Below are 24,227 nucleotides of genomic sequence, written 5' to 3'. Positions count from 1 at the left end.
AGACCCATGTACCAGGTCCAGATTCATTCCAACTTCTTCACATTATCATGGCACATTACTTCTGCCCTACTGTGCTGCATTTTGGATTGCAAAGGAACATTTCATTGCAATTCTGCTGCAAGGACACTTTGTATGCAGGCACAGACCCCCAGTCTCACACAGGCATCTCACACCTTAAATTCGTTATCTGGGCCGACATGACACCAATTGTTACAGTTCACTTGGGAATGTAACGTTTTTAAAAAATTCTGCAATTTATGTATTAAAGAACTGAAATCAACATGTTCATTCTAAAAGATGACAGACTTAACAAATAATCCAGGTCTTTTTCAATATATAATTTCGGTTACATCACATTGTCAACTTTTGCTATAAATTCTGTGTCTTACGATCTTATACTCCAGAACCACCTGATGGAGCAGCGCTCCAAAAGCCAGTGCTTCCAAATAAACCTGTTGGACTATAAACTTGTGTTGTGTGACTTTTAACTTTGTACATCCCAGTCCAACACCAGCATCTCCAAAACAAACAAAATAAAATTTGGCTTTTCATTCTCAGGATGTGGTCATTGCTGGAAGAGTTGATATTTAGTGTCCGTCTTAATTTTTCAGAAGGGGGTGATGGTGTAGTGAGACTGATCCCACAATTGTGTTAAGTATCTGTTTCTTACTGTAACAGATGCAAGAAGGAAAAATAATGGAGAGACGGAAGAAGATTGCACTAGAATTATCAGAGCTGGTCGTCTATTGTCGTCCTGTGCCATTTGATGAGGAAAGTAAGTTTTACTCAATTCATTTAGTCATTCAGATTGGAAACATTTGATCTCCTGTAATTGTATTTTCTTGCAATTTATTTTGTTGAGTTACTGCTGTCATCAAATTAAATTGTCACCACTGGATTATGTCAGGCTCCTGCCTTATCTCATTATTAAAGCACACTGAGATGTGCAGTACAGAGGAAGATCATTTGTATTGTAGTTTTCAGATATCTTACCATGGGATGAATGTTACATCCTTGCTTGCAGTTTTGTAGATAGAGTGCACATAAAGTAAAATGGGTAGTCAGTCCACCATTTTCCACCTACCTCGCACCAGCACTCCATCTTACAGAAGGTGAGAAAGCATCAACTGCCTTAAACCCATTGAGCTGAACAATTAACTACCCCACTAAGGGCCACATTATGACTTTGCAACAATTTTCTGGTCTGTGGATGGAGTCAGAGGGAAAGTGGAAAATCTTTGATAGTATAGGCTGTTGAGCAGAAAGGTAGGATACCTATCTTGGGAGCTACCCTTTTGGTAACCTAACCCTTCACTCTGACGGTACCTGCCTTTTGCTCTTCTCTATTCCCTAGGCTCTCTAACCCAATACCCTTCCTCAGCCTTACTGCCTACCTGAAGCCCAGAATACACCTTCACCTTCCCCTCAGGACTGCTTGTAATCCCAGCAGTTCATCAGTCATCTGAGAGGCTAGTAGCTATTAAGTTAATTTGTTTGAGTGTATCATCAGTAATAAAAGATGATGCTAAATCATATGTAGCTGCAACCCAGAGAGGAAGGTTCTGATGAAGTCCTGCATCAGTCCAAATTCGAAATAGTGTAATTAGCCAATAAATGTTTATTAGCTTACAACAGCACCGCTTTACCCCTCTTCTATTGAAGATATCCAGACTCCAGACATCAGAACAATGCAGTGACCACACCTTTTGGTGCTACTGGGATTTCAGAGCTACCAGTCAATCAGATGGATGCAGGACTCCCCACGTATGACTTCAGTCTCCCTTCCTGTCCCCCAGTCAGTGAAAAAAGAATCTGTCAGAATTGGGGGCAGGACTTCTATATTTGTAGCCCCAAAATGATTTTGGAGAGGGTACATCCAATAATGTGACCATCTAGGCCTGGGTACCTGAAAAGTAAAATTTCCAGTTCCTTCAGAGCTCTTGTTTAACAAGGATAAATCTCCAGCCCGGCTGATGCAGAATTTTTACAAAGCCATCCCTACTCCCCTAAGGTATCTTTTTGGGAAACAGTGCTTCTGTCTCACAAATCACCAACATTTCAGGTCTGGAATGCGAGAAGCTCCAAAGAAATTCCTGGCCCATGAGTAACACATTCTCTGTGTTATATAATCCATAGTAGGAGTTATTAAGTGCCAAGAAGGTCAAGATATCATTGAGGACCATCAATACACCATTCTGCCCCCCAAACCTGTCCCACCATTCAACAAGATTATGGCTGATTTTTTTGTGTATCGAATTCAATGTTCTGATCTACCCTTTATCTCATAAGAGTTTATCTGCCTCGGCTTTGTAATGTTCAATGACTACATTTTCATTGCCCACTGAGGCAGAGAGTTTCAAAGTTGCACAATCCTCTGAGGTTAAAAACATTTCTCCTCATTTCTGTCCTGAAGGGGCAACCCCTAATGTTTAAACAGTGTCTTCAGCACGGTGGCACAGTGGTTAGCACTGCTACCTCACAGCGCCAGAGACCTGGGTTCAATTCCTGCTTCAGGCGACTGACTGTGTGGAGTTTGCACATTCTCCCCGTGTCTGCGTGGGTTTCCTCCGGGTGGTCCGGTTTCCTCCCACAGTCCAAAGATGTGCAGGTCAGGTGAATTGGCCATGCTAAATTGCCCCTAGTGTTAGGTAAGGGGTATGGGTGGGTTGCGCTTCGGCTGGGCGGTGTGGACTTGTTGGGCCGAAGGGCCTGTTTCCACACTGTAAGTAATCTAACCTAGTTCCGGACTCACCGAAAAGAAGAAACATCCTTTCCATATCCACCTTGTCGATTCCATTCAGGATCTTAGAAAATTCAATCAAGTTACTCTTCACTCTTCTAAAGTCCAGTGGAAAAAAGACCTAGTCTGTCCAACCTTTCCTTATTAGACAAGCCCGCATTCCAGTAAATCTCAATCTAGTAAACTTGGAATCATCTTCAACGCATTTACATCTTTCCCTCCATAAGGAGACCAAAACATTACATTGCATTCGCGATGTGGTCTCGCTATAGCTGAAGCATAACATCCTTACTCTGGTGTTCAATTCCTCTCGGAAGCATTCCATTAGCTGTACTAGCCCTCTGTGTATTGTTGTTTCTTTCTGACGTGGTGTTGCCTCTTCCGCAGAGATTGGAACAGACAAGGCCTGTTACCGAGACATGTCGTCCTTCCCTGAAACAAAGGCAGAAAAGTATGCCAACAAGAGTAAAGGCAAGAAGTTTCTTCAGTATAACCACAGGCAGCTGAGCCGCGTCTATCCAAAGGGACAACGCTTGGATTCCTCCAACTACGACCCACTGCCAATGTGGATCTGTGGCAGCCAGCTGGTGGCACTCAACTTCCAGACACCAGGTAAACTCACCACTGGCAAGCAAGGGAACAAGTTACAATCACTCAGGAGGCAGGGCCATTGGTGACAGGCAGCTTTGGTGTGTTATTGGATTTGGGTTTTGTTCAAGTAGAGTTTCAACTAAGTGATTCAAAAATATCCATAGTTCAAATTCCTCAACTTCATGAGGCACCACTCTTTAAACAAAATTGTATGGAAAGGAGCTTCAAAAAGTTCAAAATCAATCAAAATTAGTTGTAAAACTGTATAAGATGTTAAAACCCTTTGATAGACCCATAGGAAATTCCAAATTAGAAGCAAGTTATGGAGCTTGAGTTTGTATTGACTCTTTGCAAGAATATTTAAAAAGTACATGTTTACAATGTTGTATTGCCAATGGACTTCTAAAGGTTATAAGTAGTTTTGTGTAATAGAAATCAGAAGCAGTCCAGGTCCACTGTTTACTGGAACCCTGGATGCAGCATTGTGACATGGTGCGATTTTTCTGTAGTATGGATACCAGTGGTATGAAAGGTGCTTAATAAGCCATTTTACACCTCCGACTTAGCTCAGTTCCTGGTAAAAATCACACAGGCAGTGACTAATCCATTTGCAAACCTCTACAAACTAGTCTGCTTCCTGGCTTGCTGTAGTCATGTGACCTATACCACAAGGCATACTCAGTATGGGCAGCCATCTAAACAAAAGTTCTAGTAAAGAGACAGTTCAAGCAAGGGTGTACTCCCTTGAACACATAGCATGGTGTCAGAAGTGGAGCTAAGATTGAGAGTTAAAGAATGATCATAGGAACTCAGCTACTGAAAGAAGAAGACAGAAAGGTTTAGAGCTGCTGCAAACTGCCACTAGCTATTGAAAGGCACCACAAAGGAAAAGTAAGCAAAGCAGTAAGCTGAAGCTGGCTCATTGGATGAGAAACATGATGGTTATAAACCTTCCTTTCTTGAATTCGGTTGAAATGAAAGGTGATATGACACTGAACTGACAGTTATTTTGTTATGGCAAAGCAACAAAATTTAGTTAACAAGCCAGAGAAGTTATAAATAAATACATTTTTGTGGACAGCGTGATACAAAGTGTATTCCACACTCAACCTCTCTGAAGAACAGAAGACGACCAGAAATTTTGAAAGTCAAGATGGCATAGTATGAACCCAAGTGAGCATAAATTGTTTCATGTACTTTAGATTAGATTACTTACAGTGTGGAAACAGGCCCTCCAGCCCAACAAGTCCAAGTCGAAATGGTGATTTTTTTCATCCGTGTGTAGGGCTACGAGGGAGAGAGGGTCATGTCTTTTTGTGGATAGATGGTGTTCATGTATCCTGGTGGCTAACTTTCTTCCTGTTTGTCCTGTAGTGTTTGTGGCAGTCCTTGCATGGAATTTTGTAGATGACGTTGGTTTTGTCCATGGGTTGTACTGGGTCTTTTAAGTTTGTTAGTTTTTGTTTGAGAGTGTTGGTGGGTTTGTGTGCTACTAGAATTCTGGGAAAGATCAAGGCCAAAGGACAAGTTACAAATAAAGAAGGTCCAGCATGGAAAAAAAAGTGTTTAACTCCAAAAAGCTAAACCGATTTGCACAAAAGCATTTCACTAGGAAGACAAACAAGTCTGTAAAGTCTAAAGTGCCAATTGCTACAGAGATGTTGGACATCAATTCTGAAAAATCAAGCATAGGCACTAGAAAGAGATGTCAGACAAAGATTCAGCTGATTCAATCTACATTATAGAGCAGATTGCAACACGTGCCTAAAGGAGATAAATGGTTTGTAACTTTTGTGATGAAGACAGCAGAATAAGACAACCAAACAAACATGAACCACCAAATAGATACCAATGCTTCCCGCAGCATTTATGATGCTGACTTCTTAAGATCACCTGATGATGATCCAAAAGTAAAACTCTCAAAGGTAATGTTGAGTCTCTCTAATGGAATGATACTCATCCCAAGATGACCAATTTACCTGAGAGCTCTCTGCAGTAGCAAGATTGAGGATCAGGAATTCCAGAGATTATACTCGATGCTAAAGTCACTCTGCTCAGCAGAAGCAAGATAACAGCTTGGACGAGTAACCCTAAACATGTCAGAAGAGATTTGCAGTGTTTCACAGACTACATTGATGGACAAACAGGATAAAACACGGAAAGTCAGCTGAGAAACAGTGTGACGGGAGGGGGCTATTTAGATAGAAATGCAATACTGTACTGATATGCTTCTTAGTTTGCTTTGTCATGTGATCTAACCACAAGGCACACTTACTGAAGGCCAGAATATCAGCAAGGGTGTTTTTTGAATATGCAAGAGCAAAGGATCTTCCACATTCGGCATGATGACACCCTATGTTTTCACAGTTTTGATTAACGGCTCTGCTACTACAGTACTATGTTGTCAGGTCACCTGTCTGACATCAATGATCAGATACACTATAGTGCCCTTAGACAAACATTGGAAAGATCAAAGTTTCAATTTTCACTCTACACTCCTTATCTTTGTATACTAATCCTGCAACCTATTTCAGTGTTCATAGCCTCAGTGTTCTGTTCAAATTCAAATTGTTTCCAAATCCAATAATGTTTCCAAACCCATATTCAACCAACTGCAATATCATAAACCTCTCCTTAAAATATAATTCTTCAATCAAGATTTTGATCAGTCCTGCCAATCATTTCCTTCTTTGATTCAGCATCCATGTTTCTTTACATCTTCGTAAATGCCTGGAATGTCTTTGTATTAAATGCCTGCCTGAAACTAACCCAAAGGCAGCACTTGAATAATTTTGCTTATTAGCTATAAAGCTACTGGACATGGGAATTAATACATGTTTTAAATAGGAAAATCATCCAGAGAATATTCCATTTGTGTTTGCCAAAAAAGGAGTGCTGCTCTATGTTCTGGGTGACCCCAATAGTAATAGTGTGAGGGCAGTAGAAAGACATATTATGCAATCTCCGGGAATGTATCCTACCACATTTGACAATCTTTACTGTGAAACGTATTTTTTTCCGATGTTAGGGTAGTTAGTATTATTGCTGTTATCAGCACAACTCAGCATAAATACTGGCCTGCAACACCCTCTGCTGAATTGAACAATAATTACAGAAACAATGTAGCATCAACGAGAAATGACTCAACCATTGCCTATCTGGCTTGGTACATTAGCTAATTACTTTGTCTACCATCATGCATATGTTACACTTACACTTGTCCTTTATATTTTACAGATACATCATACATATGAGAAAATCCCGTGGTGGCTCCTTTACTAAATGTGGATTGGAGCCATACATAGAAAAGCTCATTGAGTTGATCCACTGATTAGCTAGTTTGACATGAGCTGAATGAGCTCATCTCAGATGTGTTGGGTATTAGGGATATAATGCTTGGGTTTAGTGCTCGTCAGCTAGGAAGACAATTGAATTAATCAGACATCTCTTCCCCATTGTGATTCATAACACTTTGTGAGACTGTCTTTGGTTGTCGGTAAGGACTTCAAAGAATTCTACTGTGAAACTTGTAATTTCTGAATATGAGCTCCCACTTAAGGTTAACTTTCCATAGCTGAAAACGTGAGAAAGTGTACATGGAAATGGATACTTCCTTGCTTTTCAGCTGTGAAAATCAGTATCAGTACTTGTGGAGCTCCAACATTAGACAAAACATTCTCCAGCTAAAGAAAATAGATACACGTAAGTACTGGGAGCTGTGTAGGAGAGTAATTGACATTATAATGTTAACTTTAATCTGAAAGAGCTTTGAAATACCTTTTCTCTGTAGATAAACCAATGCAGCTGAACCAGGCGATTTTCACAATGAATGGAAAGAGTGGCTATGTCATGCACCCTGACATCATGAGAGATGAGAACTTTGACCCCTTTGACAAGAACACTCTCAAGGGTGTGGAACCAATCACAGTGCAGCTTCAGGCAAGTGACAGCCACCTTTTTTTACTGCAAGACACCTGATCAATTTGAAAACCATGAGTAGGAATTTTAACTCTTTATGATGGGTAGGAATGGAGTGGGAGCAGGGAAAATGGAGCGATTCAATTTCCATCTTCATTACACTGAATGTAATGCTGCTGGTTTTGGTCCCTGCTGGAATTGGAACCTGATGTATTACATAGTAAATTCACATGGATCCTGATGTTAATTTACCTGGGGCTTGCACATAGAAACACCACACACCTTCCTCATTAAGTAAAAACAGGTTTGCTGTTTCTGTTGAGATAACGAAGGTCTTCCATGATGAGGATGGACATTTCCTTTGTGGAACCAAAATGTATGGATGTCTTTCAACAAAGAAGCTTGCAAGCTCTTCTCACCTATATGTGACCAACCTAAACTCCCTCCCTGCCACCTACCTGCAAGCTATTGGCCACCCAAACTCATCTGACTGACAGTTTAAATCATTTAAAATAATCCAGGCCTGCATCTTAAGAAATAGGCAATTACTTTGTTTTGTATCAACATTCTTCAATTGCAAACCTAAGAAGAACACCTTTTAAAGAACATTTTTACATTGCCATCCTACCCAGCAAATTTGGAATATTGTTTCCCAAACTCATCAAAAGTAGGATTAACAGAGTGAAAGGAGATGTTTGTGCATTTTCTGTGTATTCTTCCCTGTTTGTTCAGGTTTGCCCAGACACCACAGGTGATCTTTCTCATATACCATCCTCAGAAATATATATGACTGATTGCTCCTTTAGCCTCAATTTCTACTTCAACCCAATGTCTCACCACAACAAAATGGCTGAGGTTGCTAAGGGTACCTCAATGTAGCATTAAGCCAAAGTAAGTGATATCTACTTGCTTTGTATGCTGCACCAGTTTTGACTTGCCAATATATTACACACTGCACAGCTACATAAACTTCTCTTCCCCTACCCTTCAGTTTTGTGCCTGTATCTGCTGAAGAACCAATACTGGATTGGTTGGAGCTTGTCCTTAGGGCTGGTGAGAGCCAGCTCCAGATTTATGTGATTGGTCGCTATTCAATAGCAGGTATATAGCGGGAGAGAGAGACAGACACTGTGTGTGTATGTGTGTGTGTGTGAGAGAGAGAGAGAGAGAGAGAGACAGAGAGTGACAGAGATAGAGAGCCAGTGAGATACAGAGAGGCTCAGAGACAAATCTGGGTTCAACTTGTGAACTACTTGTCTTGCCACTGCACAGTGTACCTACTGTGTACACAATCAGGACAATAGATATACCATAGCAGGTAGCTCATGAGTTGGAATCTGAACATCACTGTATCACTGAGGCAGCAAGATAGACTCTTGTTCTTCCTTAACAATGCAGACATTTTTGTTTTATTCTGTAGGAACTGACTGTTCTCCATCTACCTCCAATTCAGAAAACAATCACAGAAAAGAACCATTGTGGCTCTGCTGGCTCTTTGAAGGAGTTACTTAATTAGTCCAACAACCCTGCTGTTTGCTCATATCTCTGCAATATTTGTTTTCCATTTCAAATATAGACCTTGTGGAAATTATTATTCAGGCAATGCATTCCAGATCAGATCAATTTGCTGCAGGAAAGGATTTCTTTCATCTGCCATTTGGTTCTTTGGCCATTCATCAAATCTATGATGGTGTATTATTTAGCCATGCTCCTGTTCCAGCTGGAATCCCTGAATGGTGGATCTCTGGTTTTGACTCTTGCTTAGCCCTGACGTGCTGTAACTTGCAGCAACATTAATGCTGTCCCAATACAGTCTGAAATGACTTGGTTTCCCACTAGGTTTCTACACTGATGACTGAATCAATTATTTGGGAATGGCCAATTTATAGGGTGATAAATTCTTTACATTGATGAGACCAAACATAAACTTAGAGCACATTTCGTTGAGTATCTCAGCCAGGGCCCGTAAGGACCAGTCTGTCCTCCTGGAGACAGCCCATTTCAATTCCCCTTCCCAGTATGTCTCCAACATATCCAGCCTCAGTCTCCTCCATTCCCACAGTGAATCAGACTGCAAATTGGAGAAACAACACCTTCATCATCAGCCTGCAGCCCAGAGGACTCAATATTGAATTCTCTAATTTCAAATCACCATCCCACCTATCCCCCAACTCCCTTTCCAGGCCGGCTTCCTCTCGTCCATCCCTCCAAATAACCCTTTCTTCCAGCTACTAATCGGATTCATTCCTCCTGTCAACCTACCAGGTCGTACCCACCACCTGTATTCACCTCTCACCACCTCACCATTCTGATCCTCTCCACACCCTTAACCCTTTTCCCCCTCTTTATATGTAGCTTCCCCTACCCCCTCTTCCATTCCTGAAGATGGGTTATACCCAAAACATTGACTTCCCCACCTCCTGATGGTGCCTAGCTTTCTGCCTTCTTCCAGCCTTCTGCCTGTCTACTTTGGATTCTAGCATCTGCAGTTTTTTTGACTCTGATATGTAAATTCAACATCCTCACTATTTGTAAGAAAGAATACATGAGAATTTGTGGCTGTGCATCCTTATTGACTTAATTCTCTTAAACTGACAGATCTTGGGAGCACGACATTTGCCCAAGAATGGAAGGAGCATTGTTTGTCCATTTGTTGAAGTAGAAGTATGTGGAGCTGAGTATGACAACAGCAAATACAAGACAGAGGTGGTGGGTAAGTAACATTTCTCTACCACAATATGGTGACCTGATCATATTCCCTACAAAATTCTCTCTTTATCTCCCTGTTTTCCATCCCTTCTCCCTCCATTGACTGAACTTTTTTTTACGGGAAGGGACGTGGGCCAGACCAATTAGTATTCTTCAGATGATCTTTGATATTAATAATAATAAGAGGTGTACAAAGCAAGATTAACATTGGTGAGATTATCATTCACAAAATCAACATTATTTGAAGTCAGAGAGATCCATTCAGCAGTCTGATAATGACAGGGAAGAAGCTATTCTGAACTGTTGGTGCATGTGTTCAAGCCTCTACATTTTCTGATTGGGAGAGCACTTTGGTCTGTGAGGGGTCTTTGATGATGTTGGCAGCCTTTCTGTTGCAATGAGAAGTGTCAGTGGAGTCCATGGATCGAAGGTTGGCTTCCATGATGGTCTGCACTGTGTACGCAACTTTCTGTAATTCCTTACAGCCTTGAGCAGAATAGTTGCCATACCAGGCCATTCCGCACCTGGATAAAATGCTTTCTCTGGTGCACCTGTAAACGTTGGTGAGGGTCCTTATGGCCATGCTGAATTTCCGAAGCCACCTGAGCAAGAAGAGATGTTATTGTGCCTTCTTGACTATTGCATCCACATAAGAGGTCCAGGACAGATCATTGGTTATCGTCACTCCTAGGAACTTGACGCTTTCGACCCGCTCCACTTCAGCTCCGTTGATGAGGCATGTCCTCCTCATTTCTTCCTGAACTCAATGATTAGTTATTATGTTTTGCTAAAATTGAGAGAGAGATTGTTATCAATGTACCACAACACCAAGCCTTCTATCTCCTTCTTGTACCAATGCAGGATATCAAACATTGTTATTTGATATCTGGTTTCCCACGGTGGTGTCTTCAGCAAATTTGTAGATGGTGTTCGTATAAAATTTGGCTACACAGTAGTGGGTGGACCGTTGTGGACTGAGAACCTATCCTCGCAGGGCGCCAGTGATGTGGGTTATCGTGGAGAAGGTGCAGTTGTCTATCTTCATTGATTGCAGTCTGTGGGTCAGGGTGCTGAGGATTCAGTTGCAGAAGTGGGAGCTGGGACCTAGGTCTCAGAGTTTTGAGATTAGCCTGGTAGAGATTATGGTGTTAAGGGCGGAGCTGTAGTTGATGAATAGGAGCCTGATATTCCAAGGATGAGTGTAGGACCAGGAAAATGGCATTTGCTGTGGATCTGTTTCACCAGGAGGCCAATTGCAGGGGATTGAGGCAGGCTGGGAGGCTAGAGTGGATATGGACCATGACTAATCTCGCAAAGCACTTCATGGTTATGGAGGTCAGAGCAACTGGGCATTAAGGCATGTTGCATGTGCTTTCTTTGGTACTAGGATGATGGTGGTCTTCTTGAAGCAGGTGGGGACTTCGGATTGATTAGAAACATTTCAGAACCTCCAATGATTGACACAAAAAAGTTAAAATTCCATGTAAATCTGATATGAAACCAAAAAACAATGTAGCCTCTTATTAGATCAGGTAATATGCGTGAAAGAATTAAGAGTTAATATTTAAGGCAATGCTCTTGGTCAGAGCTCCAGCCCTTTTCTCCAATAATCTGTGTGTTGTTTGTTTACAAAGGTGAGTAGAAAATGGAATTGACACAAAGTGGGAAGGTAAGTTGTGACGAGGATGCACAGAGGATAAAAGTGAACTGGGACAGGTTAAAAGAATGATAAGAACATGGAGTATAAAGTGAATAAATATGAAGTTACTCACTTTAGTTAAAAAAAAGGAAGAAATCACAATATTTCTTAAATGCTGAGAAGCTGGGAAGTGAGATTGTTTCACAGGGACCTGAGTGTCCTTGGTCACGAGTCACTAAAAGTTGACATGCAGGTGCGGCAAGTAATTCAAATGACAAATGGAATGAAAGCCTTCGTCACAGGGGGATTTTAGTATAAGAATAAAGACATGTTGTCATTGTATAGAGCCTTAATTGAGACCTCACCAACTGTGAGCAGTTTTGATTTCTTTATCTAAGCAAGAACATACATGCTATATAGATGGAGTGGAATAGAGGAGAGACTGTGAGACTGTACTCCCTATAGTTTCAAAGAATGACAGGTCACCTCTTTGAAACTTATCAAATTCTTATAGAGTATGACAGGGTGGATGCAGGAGAGATAATCTCAGTTTAAGGAGTAAGACCATAAGACCATAAGACATAGGAGTGGAAGGAAGGCCATTCGGCCCATCGAGTCCACTCCGCCATTCAATCATGGCTGATGCGCATTTCAGCTCCACTTGCCAGCGTTCTCCCCGTAGCCCTTAATTCCTCTAGACAACAAGAACCTATCAATCTCGGCCTTGAAGACATTTAGCGTCCCGGCTTCCACTGCACTCCGTGGCAATGAATTCCACAGGCCCACCACTCTCTGGCTGAAGAAATGTCTCCGCATTTCCGTTCTGAATTTACCCCCTCTAATTCTAAGGCTGTGTCCACGGGTCCTAGTCTCCTCGCCTAACAGAAACAATTTTCTAGCATCCACCTTTTCAAAGCCATGTATTATTTTGTACGTCTCTATTAGATCTCCCCTTAATCTTCTAAAGATTAAGATCATGTAAGATTTTGATAAGGAGACATTTATTCACTGAGAGGGTGGATCTTTGGAAATCTGTCCCAGGGCTGTGAAATCTCAATAATCAACCCAATTCAAGATAGTAATTGAGACTTCTGGGGAATAATGACATCAAGAATCACCAGCGAGGGGAACATCCTATCTACATCAACTCTGTCGTGCCTTGAAAGAATTTTATAAGTTTCCATATCATCACCCACATTCTTTGAATTTCTAGGGAATTTAGATTTAGCCTCCTCAATTTCTCCTCATAAGAAAATCCCACCATGTCCAGAATTATTCTAGTCAATCTTCATTTATACACCCTTTATGATAGTATATCCTTTCTTCAATAAGGGTACCGAATTTGTGCACAGTGCTCCAGATGAAGTGTTAGTAATGAGTTTATACAACTGCAGCAAGATTTCTTTCATCCTGTACTCAAATCCCTTTGTGATGAGGCCAATTTAGCATTTGCCTTCCTACTTGCTTACTGCACCTGCCTGTTAATTATAATTGACTTATGAACAAGAACAATAGGGTCTTTCTGGCCACTTGCATTTCCCAGTTACTCATCATTTAAATAGTATCTTGTTTTTATGTTTTTTTACTCAAATGAATAATTTTACACATTCACTTTGTCTTTTGTGGCGGCTGCATCCCAGATGCACTAGGCAGGTATTCTTGGCTTCCCAATTAGAGAGGAGGCCACCTCTTTTGCCCCACCCATGGTGGAGATTGCAGAAAAACGGATGGGGGTGAGGGGAGGGCTGGGCTGGGCCACATGACTGGAAAGTTGAGACCTTTGTGGCAATTAATTGACTACTTAAGAACTTAAATTGCGGGAGAGTTGAAGAAGCCGTCCTTGAATCTCCTCACCCAATATTGGTTGGTGAGATGGCGAGAAGGTGAGGAGTATCTCTCCAAGGCCAACTCACCCACTTGTTTCCCCTTCTCACTACCCACCTCATTATCTCCTGGGATAGGAAAATTCCATATATCGCAAGGAATCTCTAAAAATGAGCCTACAACAGACCCAGGCATAAAACAGGGAAAACTCCAGTGATGAGTTAACTACACCTAAAATATGATTTTCAGGAAGAACGTACTACTTAATTTTGAATTTCCTTTGAATTTCCCAAAATCAGAAGAGCACCTTCTCTTGTGTAATGATTCAGTTTTCTGCACCCATTACTCTGTAAATATACAAAACATAAGAATGTACAAAAGCTATAGCCCATCAATGATACACACTGCAAAATATCACTTAATAACTGTCACCACAAAAATATGGCAGATCCATTGTGTGCTTCTCCTACTTTCATAAATGAACCATTCTAATCATCTTGTATAATCTGCCCTTACTATAATACTTCTAGTTCTGATTTAATGCATATTTGTTTTTCTCAGTGTTTGTCCATTCCCTTGGGAGTCACCTGTTTTCTAGCAAAGAGTTTCAGATGAAGAGCTTATGCTCGAAATGTTGATTCTCCTGCTCCTTGGATGCTGCCTGACCTGCTGTGCTTTTCTAGCACCACACCTTTTGACTCTGATCTCCAGCATCTGCAGTACTCACTTTCATATATACTGGCACAGAGTTCCATATACACTGGCAAATCTCTGAGCCCTCACTATGTTGTCATTCTCCCCTTGTGAGCTTTGTCTGTGCATGTCAACCAGGTTAGGAGTCTAGCAGGCACTGTTGAGTTCCAACAAACAGTTTAGCAAATCTGTTGCTTCCTCTTTAAAAGGAAGAAGTGAGACACTGGTATAAATTGTCACATCTTTATACTGTCCTAGTTGACAGCAGATAAGTGAATGACCAATCATGGGATGCTTTGATTTATATGGCTCAGGTTTGCCCAATTCAGTATGTTTACTTACTCAGCTATTGGCAAAATGGGGGGACAGTCACTGTTAAATGAAGCCCTTTTATACAACGTACCTTCTGCTATGAAAGTATGTGAGACTCCTCCAGTGATCATGTTGTAGAAAATACTGTCAGTTTTATGTGTATACTTAATGTATTATTCACCATTTACTCAGTTGGTAAATTTTCTGTCCAGTATTGAACTGAGTGGTGCAGACCAGAATGGTCACCAATTTTAGTAGCTGGTCTGTGTTGAGTTCAGCCTAACTGATACAGTTGACCTCAAAAAGAAGGGGAACATCAGCCAAGGTTCCAGCTCCTGGTCACCAACCCTGCTGGAAAAGGCAGGTAAGGAATGTCTGTTCATTGGAATTATGCAGAATGTTCAGGAGAAAATTCAGGTAAAAGGGAGGAGAAAAGTGAAGAGCACATGAAAAGAAATGTTTTTGAAAGCATTAGTTGACTGCATCTCTTTCTGTTTTATGTTTGCTCCAGCGGATAATGGATTAAATCCTGTCTGGCTGTTCAAGCAATTTGTCTTTGACATCAACAACCCCGAGTTTGCCTTTTTGAAGTTCATCGTGTATGATGAGGACATGTTCAGTGACCCCAACTTCCTCGCTCAGGCAACCTATCCTGTTAAATGCCTTAAAACAGGTAACTAGAATCCTAGGGAGAAAAATATTATTTAACTGTTTTTAATAAACTTGACATTGTGAGGGATGATAATTCTGGGATTATACTGACAGCACAGTGCGCATTCACATCTGCTAGAGCATGGATTTAGTTCAGAGATATTTGTCTGCCTTTGTTCTCCCTGTGGTGGGCTGGATGATAAAATGAGTGGAATTTAATGTGCTCCCTTTCACCATGATGAGTTTGGTGGTGGGTCACATTTAATGAAAGCGGGGGTGGCAAGTGGGTAGTCTATCACCTGACCAACTCCATCCCATTTAATCCCAGCTAATGCCCCAGCTAAGTGTCTCATCCTCTGCCCATCAAGGGAGAGGGTTTTGCCATGTAGGGAGTATGACAAACAATCCTGTGCAATGTTGTTTGCAGAAGCTGTAGTCCCTTCAAAGGCACTCAATGAATGAATGAGGGATCTCGCATTGGGAAATTGAAAAGGGTGATGGGGCATCAGGAGCTGACCTCCCTGAATCTTCACAACCTCAATCTAGCCACTATTCAACTATGGCTGGTTTCCAAGCTTCAAAATGGGCAATTACTGCCAATGCCATCCCAGTAACACTGCCATTCTGTCAGATCTGCTGACCTCTGACTGGCGGCTCTCAGTGGACAGGTTCCTACCATCAGGGTCCTTTACCCTGGAGAAGTCTTGGCACTGTTTACTCGAGTGCGTGAGGGGTATTTAATACGGCAGCCATTACTAGAAAGATACAAAGTACTGCTGTCTTCAACTCTTCAGCTGGTCAGTGAGAACCCCTCATCTCCATTAAGTACCACTCAATTATCCAGGGCTGCGTATAGCAACAGTGACCCAGTTAATTCTGTCCTTCCTGTGCTGGGCAAATGGCTCACTGGGATAATCAGAAAGACTTATTTAAAACTTCAACATATGTCACAGCCAGAATAAGTCTTTCTCTCTTGGCACTACACATCATCTGCCATCTCCTTTTCTTTAGCATTTATTGCAAAGCTTATGAGCCAGACTGAAAGTGAAGTATGGATGATTTTGTGGGACTTGCATCCCCAAATGTCTCTGTAACTCATTGTTTGATTGATAGATTCTCTGTAGATAAACAGTGGCATGGCCACCTACTCAATAGGCTGAATTGATATGGAATGATTTGGAGATCGAAGGAGAGTGAAGAATGAAGGGTCATTGGGATTGGACAGCAAATGCTCACCCAGACAGAAAAGTCAATATCCTTGAATGAATGAAAAAATGGTGTTGGTTGTGGTGGCTTTCTACTAGGCCTCAGACCAAATTAGGAGCATTATGCTTCCAAAGATTTCCCTCTCCTATCTCAGCCACTGTTTTTGTGAACACAGAATTGAGCAACTCAAAGCAACAAACATTTTTAAAAAAATATCACAGCACAGTGTTTAAATGGGACCATGTCTCTGGAGAATAACGCAAAGGATAAGTTTCAATTTATGCAAAAGCTATTTTCTGCTTGGGGGTTTGACCCATTTTAAGTTTTATGTCAATGGAAATCGAATGCTGTTTCATCTTCTTGAACATAGGCTGCTTTACTAAATATGCATTATATTTCCCATGCCATTTTGAAATAAACACTATGCACAAAAAATTATTTTAATTTAATCCATGAATTACATATAAATAAATAACGGTATAACTTGTTAAGAAAAGGTCATTTATATCACAACCACATCACCCAATCTAATACCAAATGGAATCACAGGGGAGACAGTGGAATCCCAACCTCCAGTCAGGGAGGTCCTGGCCTAGCATTACAGATAAACACAGCCAGTGAGCACTGGTACTCATGGAAACTAGTTTCGCATCTTTTCTGTTTGCACATACTGATTCTAAGATTTTGAGGTGCCGTTGTTGGACTGGGGTGTACAAAGTTAAAAATCACACCTCTATGACTCAATAACTCTGTGGCCAGGTTGTAGTCCAACAGGTTTATTTGGAAGCACTAGCTTTCGGAATGCTGCTCCTTCATCAGGTGGTTGTGGAGCATAAGATCATAGGACACAGAATTTGTAGCAAATGTTTACAGTGTAATGCAACTGAACTTATACATTGAAAAGGCCTGGGCTGTTTGTTAAGTCTCTCATCTTTTAGAATGATTAAGTTGGTTTCAGTTTTTTTCATGTGTAAATCCCAGAACTTTCTTAAAGTTACATTCTCAAGTGAAATTTAACAATAGGTGCCATGTTGGCCCAGATAATGCATTGAGGGAGTGAGGAGCCATGTGTGAGGCCGTCGGTGCCCCAAAGTTCAGATTGGTTCTAATCTATAAAGGGATTTACAGAATCTTACATGGATTCCTGTTGTTTTTGAGCAAATTAAAATGTAATTCTGCAAGTACAAATCTGACGGCTGCAGATACATTTATCCGTGACAGTACTTCTGGCAAGACTTCTAGCAAGTTAAGTCTGGGCATCCATGAGGCACTGTGGGGGCCATCAAAAGCAGTAGAAGCATACTCTAGCAACATCTGCAATTCAATGCCCAACAAATGCCCCATTCCATCGAAATGGTAGTCCATTTACGTTGTCCATAGAATCCCTAAAGTGTGGAAACAGACCCTTCAACCCAACAAGTCCACACCGACTCTCTGAAAAGTAATCCACCCAGACCCATTCCTCTACCCTATTATCCTGTATTTACCCTGATCAATGTATCTAACCTACATATCCCTGAACACTATGGGAAATTTAGCACAGCCAGTTCACCTGACCTGCACATCTTTGGACTGTGGGAGGAAACTGGAGCACCCATGCAGACACAGGGAGAATATGCAAACTCCACACAGACAGTCGTCACCCAAGGCTGGACTTGAACCTGGGTCCTTGGCGTTGTGAGGTAGCAGTGCTAACCACTGAGCCACTGTGCCACCCTTAACCACTTGACCATTACCATCAGAGAAATCGACCCTGGTTCAATGGAGAATGCACCAAGCATATCTAAAAATGAGCTGTCAATCTGATGAAGCTGCAAGATAGTACTAGTTACTTGCCAAACAACATAAACAGCAAGTGATAGAACACAGCTAAGCAATTCCACAACAAAAGGGTCAGATCTAAACACTGTCGTCCTGCCACATTCAGTTGTGAATGGTGGTGGACAATTAAACAACTCACTGGAGGAAGAGATTGCACAAAATATCCCCATCCCACATCAATGCAAGGGGCTGAAGCATTTGTTACAATCTTCAGCCAGAGGTAGCAAGTAGATGATCCAATTCCTCCAGAGGGGTCCAGCATCACACAATACAATCTTCAGTCAATTCAATTCATTCATTATCAAGAAATGGCTGATGGCCAAATACACTGCAAATACTGTGAGTCCTGACAAAATTACAGCAACAGTACTGAAAACTTGTGCTCCACATCTTGCTAATCCCATAGCCAACCTGTTCCAGTACAGCTACTGTACTGGCATCTACCTGATAGTGTGAAAAATTTCCACGGTACATCCTGTACACAAAAAGCAGGACAAATCCAACCCTGCCAATTGTCTTCTCTCAATCATCAGTGAAGTGATGGGAAGTGTCCCCTACAGAACTATCAAGCAGCACTTGCTCAGCAATAACCTGCTCACTGACGCTCAGTTTGGGTTTTACCAGGGCCACTCAGCTCCTGATCTCATTACAGCCTTGGTTCAAGCATGGACAAGGGAGTTGAATTCTAGATGTGAAGTGAGAGTGACAGACATTGACATCAAAATGCATTTGACCAAGTGTGGCATCAAGCCCAAGCAAAGCTGGAGTCAATGGGAATCTAGGAAATCTCTCCACTGGTTGAAGTTATACCTGGCACAAGATGATTGGAGGTCAGTGATTGCAGCTCCAGGACTCCTGGCCTCGGGGGAAGACAGCACAGACTCTCAGTCTCGAGTAAACCAGCACGGACCCCCAGCCTCAGGTGAAGCCAGCACGGACCCCCAGCCTCAGGTGAAGCCAGCACGGACCCCCAGCCTCAGGTGAAGCCAGTACAGACCCCCAGCCTCGATTGAAGCCAGTACAGACCCCATCCACGGGTGTAGCCAGCGCGGACCCCCATCCTCGAGTGAATCCAGCACAGACTCCCAGCCTCAGGTGAAGACAGCACGGACACCCAGCCTCGAGTGAAGCCAGTACGGACCCCCGTCCTTGAGTGAACCAGCACGGACCCCCATTCTCGAGTGAAGCCAGTACAGACCCCCATCCACGGGTGTAGCCAGCGCGATCCCCCATCCTCGAGTGAATCCTGCACAGACACCCATCCTCGGGTGAAGCCAGCGCGGACCCCCGACCTCGAGTGAAGCCAGCATGGACCCCCGGCCTCGAGTGAATCCAGCACGGACCCCCAGCCTCGGGTGAAGCTCACCTTGAGAACTTCAAGGTGAGCCACAGTGCAGTCTTGAGGTGCCTCAGTGGACTCGTCTGCTCCATTTTACTTGCTTGCAAGGTCTGTAATTATTAATTTTTTATAATTTTGTTCTTCTGATTTATTCCTAAGATTTGGTACTTTTGTACATAAGATGCCGCTATAAGTGGTGACTTTGTAAACTTTTCACTGTACTCGTGTGAGTACATGTGAAATAAACTTAATTCCAATTCTAATCCAAAAATACCTCAGTGGAGTGTACTAGGTCCAACCATCTCTAGCTGCTTTATCAATGACCTTTCCTCCATCATAAAGTCAGAAGTGGGGATGTTCACTGAAGATTGCACAATGTTCAGCACCATTTTCAGCTCCTCAGTCACTGATGCAGTCTATGTTCAATCACAACAAGACCTAGTCAATATCCAGGCTTGGATTGATAACTGGTAATAATAACATTCACACTACAGAAATGCCAAGCAATGGCCATCTTCAAAAAGGAGAGAACCTAACCATCATCCTTTGATGTTCGTTGGTGTTACCATCACTGGGTCCCCCATTATCAACATCCTGGAGAATACCATTGATCAGAAACTGAACTAGATTAGCCACATAAATATAGTGGCTACAAGAGCAAGTCAGAGGCTAGGAAGACTGCAAAACTCTCCTCCTGACTCCTCAAAGCCTATCCACTATCTACAGGTACAACTCAGGAATGTGATGGAATACACCCCACTTGCTTGGAAGAATGCAGCTCCAATAACACTCATAAATTTTGACACCATCTAGAACAAAGCATCCCACCTGGTTGGCACCACACCCACCATCATTTAATCCTTCCACCACTGTTGCTCAGTAGAAGCATTGTGAACTTTCTGATAGGTGCCCTGCAGCAATTCACCAATTCTCCTGAGACAGTATCTCCCAACCTCATGATCACTACCACCCAAAAGGTTGCAGATACATGGGAAAAACACCACCTGCAAGTTCCTTCAGTGTTGCTGGGTCAAACTCCTGGAATTCTCTCCCGAATGACATTGTGCATCTACCTACAGCACATGGACTGTAGCGGTTCATGAAGGTAGCTGACCACCACCTTCTCTAGGGCAAGTATGAATGGGCAATACATACTGGCCAGCTAGTGACACCCACATCCCATGAATGAATTTTTAAAAATACCAACTTAGTCTCCCTGTCCTTGTCCTCTTTATGCCAACTTTATGTATACCCATGCATCCCCAACCACTCTCTATGGCCCCTGATACTACCCAGGCCAACACATATGTAACCAATGAGCTTTCTTCATTTAAAATCAACCTGTTCAGACATTTTATGACAGACTTCTGCAGCACGTGGGATTTGAATCCATGTACTCCTAGCCATGTGGTAGGGACATTACCACTGCACCACTCACTGAATTATCAATGAGCTGTATAATAACAATGGAAAATGTAGTACTCTTGTCAAAAAGCCCACTGTCTGAGAAATATCCTTTGAAAGAACAACTGTTCCTGCATTCCTATATAAGTGTCAATCAGTTAGACAAATATCAACAATAGAGCACATATCTTAATTTTAAAATTGACAGGGGAGATGCCAGAAAGTAGATCTTATTATAACCACTTAAAGAGGTCAATTAAGCAAAGTCAAGAATTTATGCTTAAACAGCTTCTGCTGAGTTAATGATTTTATTGGTTTGGTCTATAATCTCAACATGCATAAGGACAGGTAGTAACTATTTGCGATTAGAAACATCTTAAGAAAAGGATGCTATATAAGTACAGCTTCTTGTTTTTGAAGCATGGGTTTCTCCCAAAAGGTTAACATTCTACTAGCATTTTTTAAAACTTGTTTTTATATCTGTGCATTAGCATTTCATTATTTCTAACATTGACATCCAGGTTTCTTTGCACCTTCAGAGTTTCTCAATTTTCACTATTTTTTAAGACCACACTTTCACAAATTGTTTGCATCAGGCATGAATATACCAGGCAGGATACCACACCTCTTATCTACCTGAAATTAACTTGAAAATATATTCAGAAAATGTCTTTGACACATTCACAAAGGCACTAGGGATGGGAGATAAATGCTGACCTAGCCAGCGGTGTCCATCTTCCACAAGTAAATATAAAAAAAACTTATCATTAGATCCGAATGTCACCACTGGTAAATAATCAATAAGAAAATTCATCAATCGTGGGAATAAATGCATACCTGGTCTATCACAGGGAGAAGTTTATTTTGCATTATTTGACAAGGACAGCTACCGTTACTGTGATTCTGAAAATCTATGGTCAGGGTTGTACATTAACTCTCTTCAAACTCATTTTTGGTTACTGTCAATAGAGGGCTTGATGTTTAAGCTAGGCCCTTGAATCAGTGATATGTCACAACATACATATCATGTTGTTCATGTATCAACATGAACACTTATACATATAAAGACCAATGCTCACTTAGTACTCTCAAATCTATGGAGACCAGTTATTGCATGCATTTAATTTAAATGAAGTTGCTTCACTGATTATTCTAACTGAGTTGAAACTTTACTTTTATGAATGACCTTGCATACCTTTATACTTAAACTACTGTGTAAGTATACATCTCCATACATCAAACTTGTTGTGTAAATACCAAGCTGTGTTCACAAATCATAAGTGGGGGTGTGTGTGCATGTCTGTGCATGTTTGTCTATGTTGATATTGGGTGGGCTGAAATTGCATTGTACTTTTCTGAGCTGTAGTTGCCACTGACTATCTGTAATGCCTTGATGAATGGCAAGATCTTGTTGTATTTACAGGTTACAGATCTGTGCCTCTGAAAAACAGTTACAGTGAGGAACTGGAGCTGGCCTCTCTACTTGTTCACATTGAGATAGTCAATGCCAAGGTAAAGGTTTGTTTTTGAACTATAGTGAACAAATTAACCTTATATGATGTGGATAATGATGGTACTGCTCAGTAAAACAAAATTTCTTCACAAAAAAAATATAATCATGATAATTCACAGATTGGCATCTATCTGTAGCATCATTTAAAATTTAGTTTTATGCAAAGAATCACTCACCTATGTGTATTTCCAAAGTCCATCATAAAGAGATCCTTACCCATTGAATCCATTGATATATTCTTACACTTGAGTTCATTCTTCAGAGAATCCTCTCGGTGAAACAATTATCAATGAATCCTTCATATATTTTGTAATAAATCCTCACTCCTAGGGACCGATAATGCAATCGTGAGCACCTAAAATCCTGGAAAGCTTAAAGCAGTGTATGCTCAGGTTGTGTGTTTTGAGTTCTATGCAGCATCCAGCAAACTCCATACTCCGTAATGGGTGTTAACTTTTTTCTCAAGGAGAATGTTTTTAAGGTACCTTAGATTCCTGTTCCTTTGGAATGATCTCAATACCTCAGCAGGGCTCCAGATACTAAGAGCTGCTTTGGAATATCCACAGCAGAGGAAGTTTATTTGGGGAAAAAAGAAATACATATTTTTTTCTCCTTGACCTGAACCATAGCTCTTTTTATCACAGGATTTTTTACAACTTCAAACTGCCATTCTGAGGGATTTCTGTTCCTCCTTCTTTAGAATAGGAGAAATGATGATTTCATCAACTGCTGACAACTGATGCTCAGTCAATGTGTTGCCCTCAGTCCATCAAGTGTTCTGCAGCAAGTGAATCAGAAATTGATTAACTGAAATTTCCAGCATTATCATGATAAGGAACTGCCATGCCACTTAGATCTATATCCAATAGAAACTTACCCAGGGAATCCATTATGAGTAATAATAAGTAATTGTACATAAAGTTCTTTACTCAAATTTCGTGGTCAGTTACAAAGCAACAATTCTCACTTCTAACTGAACAAAGATGAGCACTAAAGTCTCTGTTGAATGAATTTCATTTTTTTTCCATGTTAATTTCATTCCTGTAGCAGCCAAAGGGATCTCTAGTGTCCAGTAACAGTAATATAAACAAGAACATTAAGTAGCCAGTTCGTTTCTCAAAGATAGCAAATGAGGGAGTAAATTATTCTTCACTTTTTAATCATCTTATGAAGAGCAAAAATAAAGATTTGAATATGCACAAAAGATTAAGCCAGAACCTGTAATATCATAAACAACATTTTATTAATTGCAATCAAAATACATTGGGTTCTATAATAATGGAGGAACTTTAAACTTTTCAAAGATAAACTTAGTTTTCCAGGGCCAGAGTTATTACCTGGTATTAATTATGACTTAGTATGTCAATAAAAATTACAGTTACATCTCATTCAATGAGGTGCAACTTTTTCAAATTTTCTTGTGGTGGGATAAACAACATTAAATATGGGAATTTCCATCAACTCAAGAGAATCTTTAAATTTCCATCTGTGAGCACTTTAACTGCTGTTAAGGTGCAGAGTATCAATTATAGTAAGCCCCAGATTTCTCTGTTTGGCTTTCCATGTTCAGGTATCAGAGATGCTGGCTGCATTGCAGCATAATGATGCTGAATTGTGACAGTCCAATTGATTCAATAAATCAATCAATTTTACTTTTTAATCCAAACAGAAATGTACTTTGCATACATTGCATACATTAAAAAATCATAAAAATTAATAATAATGACAAAAGAAACAAAATTGCACCATCACGGAGATCTAACTTTTGATTCAAATATATATTAAACACCATTGCAATGCAAGAAAAAAAATCATGAAGTGAGTGCCAACTTGAATGCAAGTCCAAAAGGGCACTATTGAGTTAATG

General features: G+C 41.1%; 1 protein-coding gene across 1 annotated transcript in view; it reads left to right on the top strand.

Moving 5' to 3' along the window:
- Window positions 1–24,227, top strand: part of LOC140476966 (1-phosphatidylinositol 4,5-bisphosphate phosphodiesterase gamma-1-like) — a 217,236-nt gene that overhangs the window by 180,118 nt on the left and 12,891 nt on the right. The window contains exons 25-30 of the mRNA XM_072570007.1: window positions 679–775; window positions 3,128–3,352; window positions 7,122–7,270; window positions 9,848–9,962; window positions 14,938–15,099; window positions 22,271–22,359. Coding sequence (XP_072426108.1) covers window positions 679–775; window positions 3,128–3,352; window positions 7,122–7,270; window positions 9,848–9,962; window positions 14,938–15,099; window positions 22,271–22,359 — 837 coding nt within the window. The remainder of the gene's footprint in view (window positions 1–678; window positions 776–3,127; window positions 3,353–7,121; window positions 7,271–9,847; window positions 9,963–14,937; window positions 15,100–22,270; window positions 22,360–24,227) is intronic.

Source organism: Chiloscyllium punctatum, chromosome 5, assembly GCF_047496795.1.
Source record: "Chiloscyllium punctatum isolate Juve2018m chromosome 5, sChiPun1.3, whole genome shotgun sequence".
Lineage (NCBI taxonomy): Eukaryota > Metazoa > Chordata > Chondrichthyes > Orectolobiformes > Hemiscylliidae > Chiloscyllium > Chiloscyllium punctatum.
The sequence above is the reverse complement of the archived record's forward strand: the minus strand, read 5'-3'. Positions and strand labels throughout refer to the sequence as shown.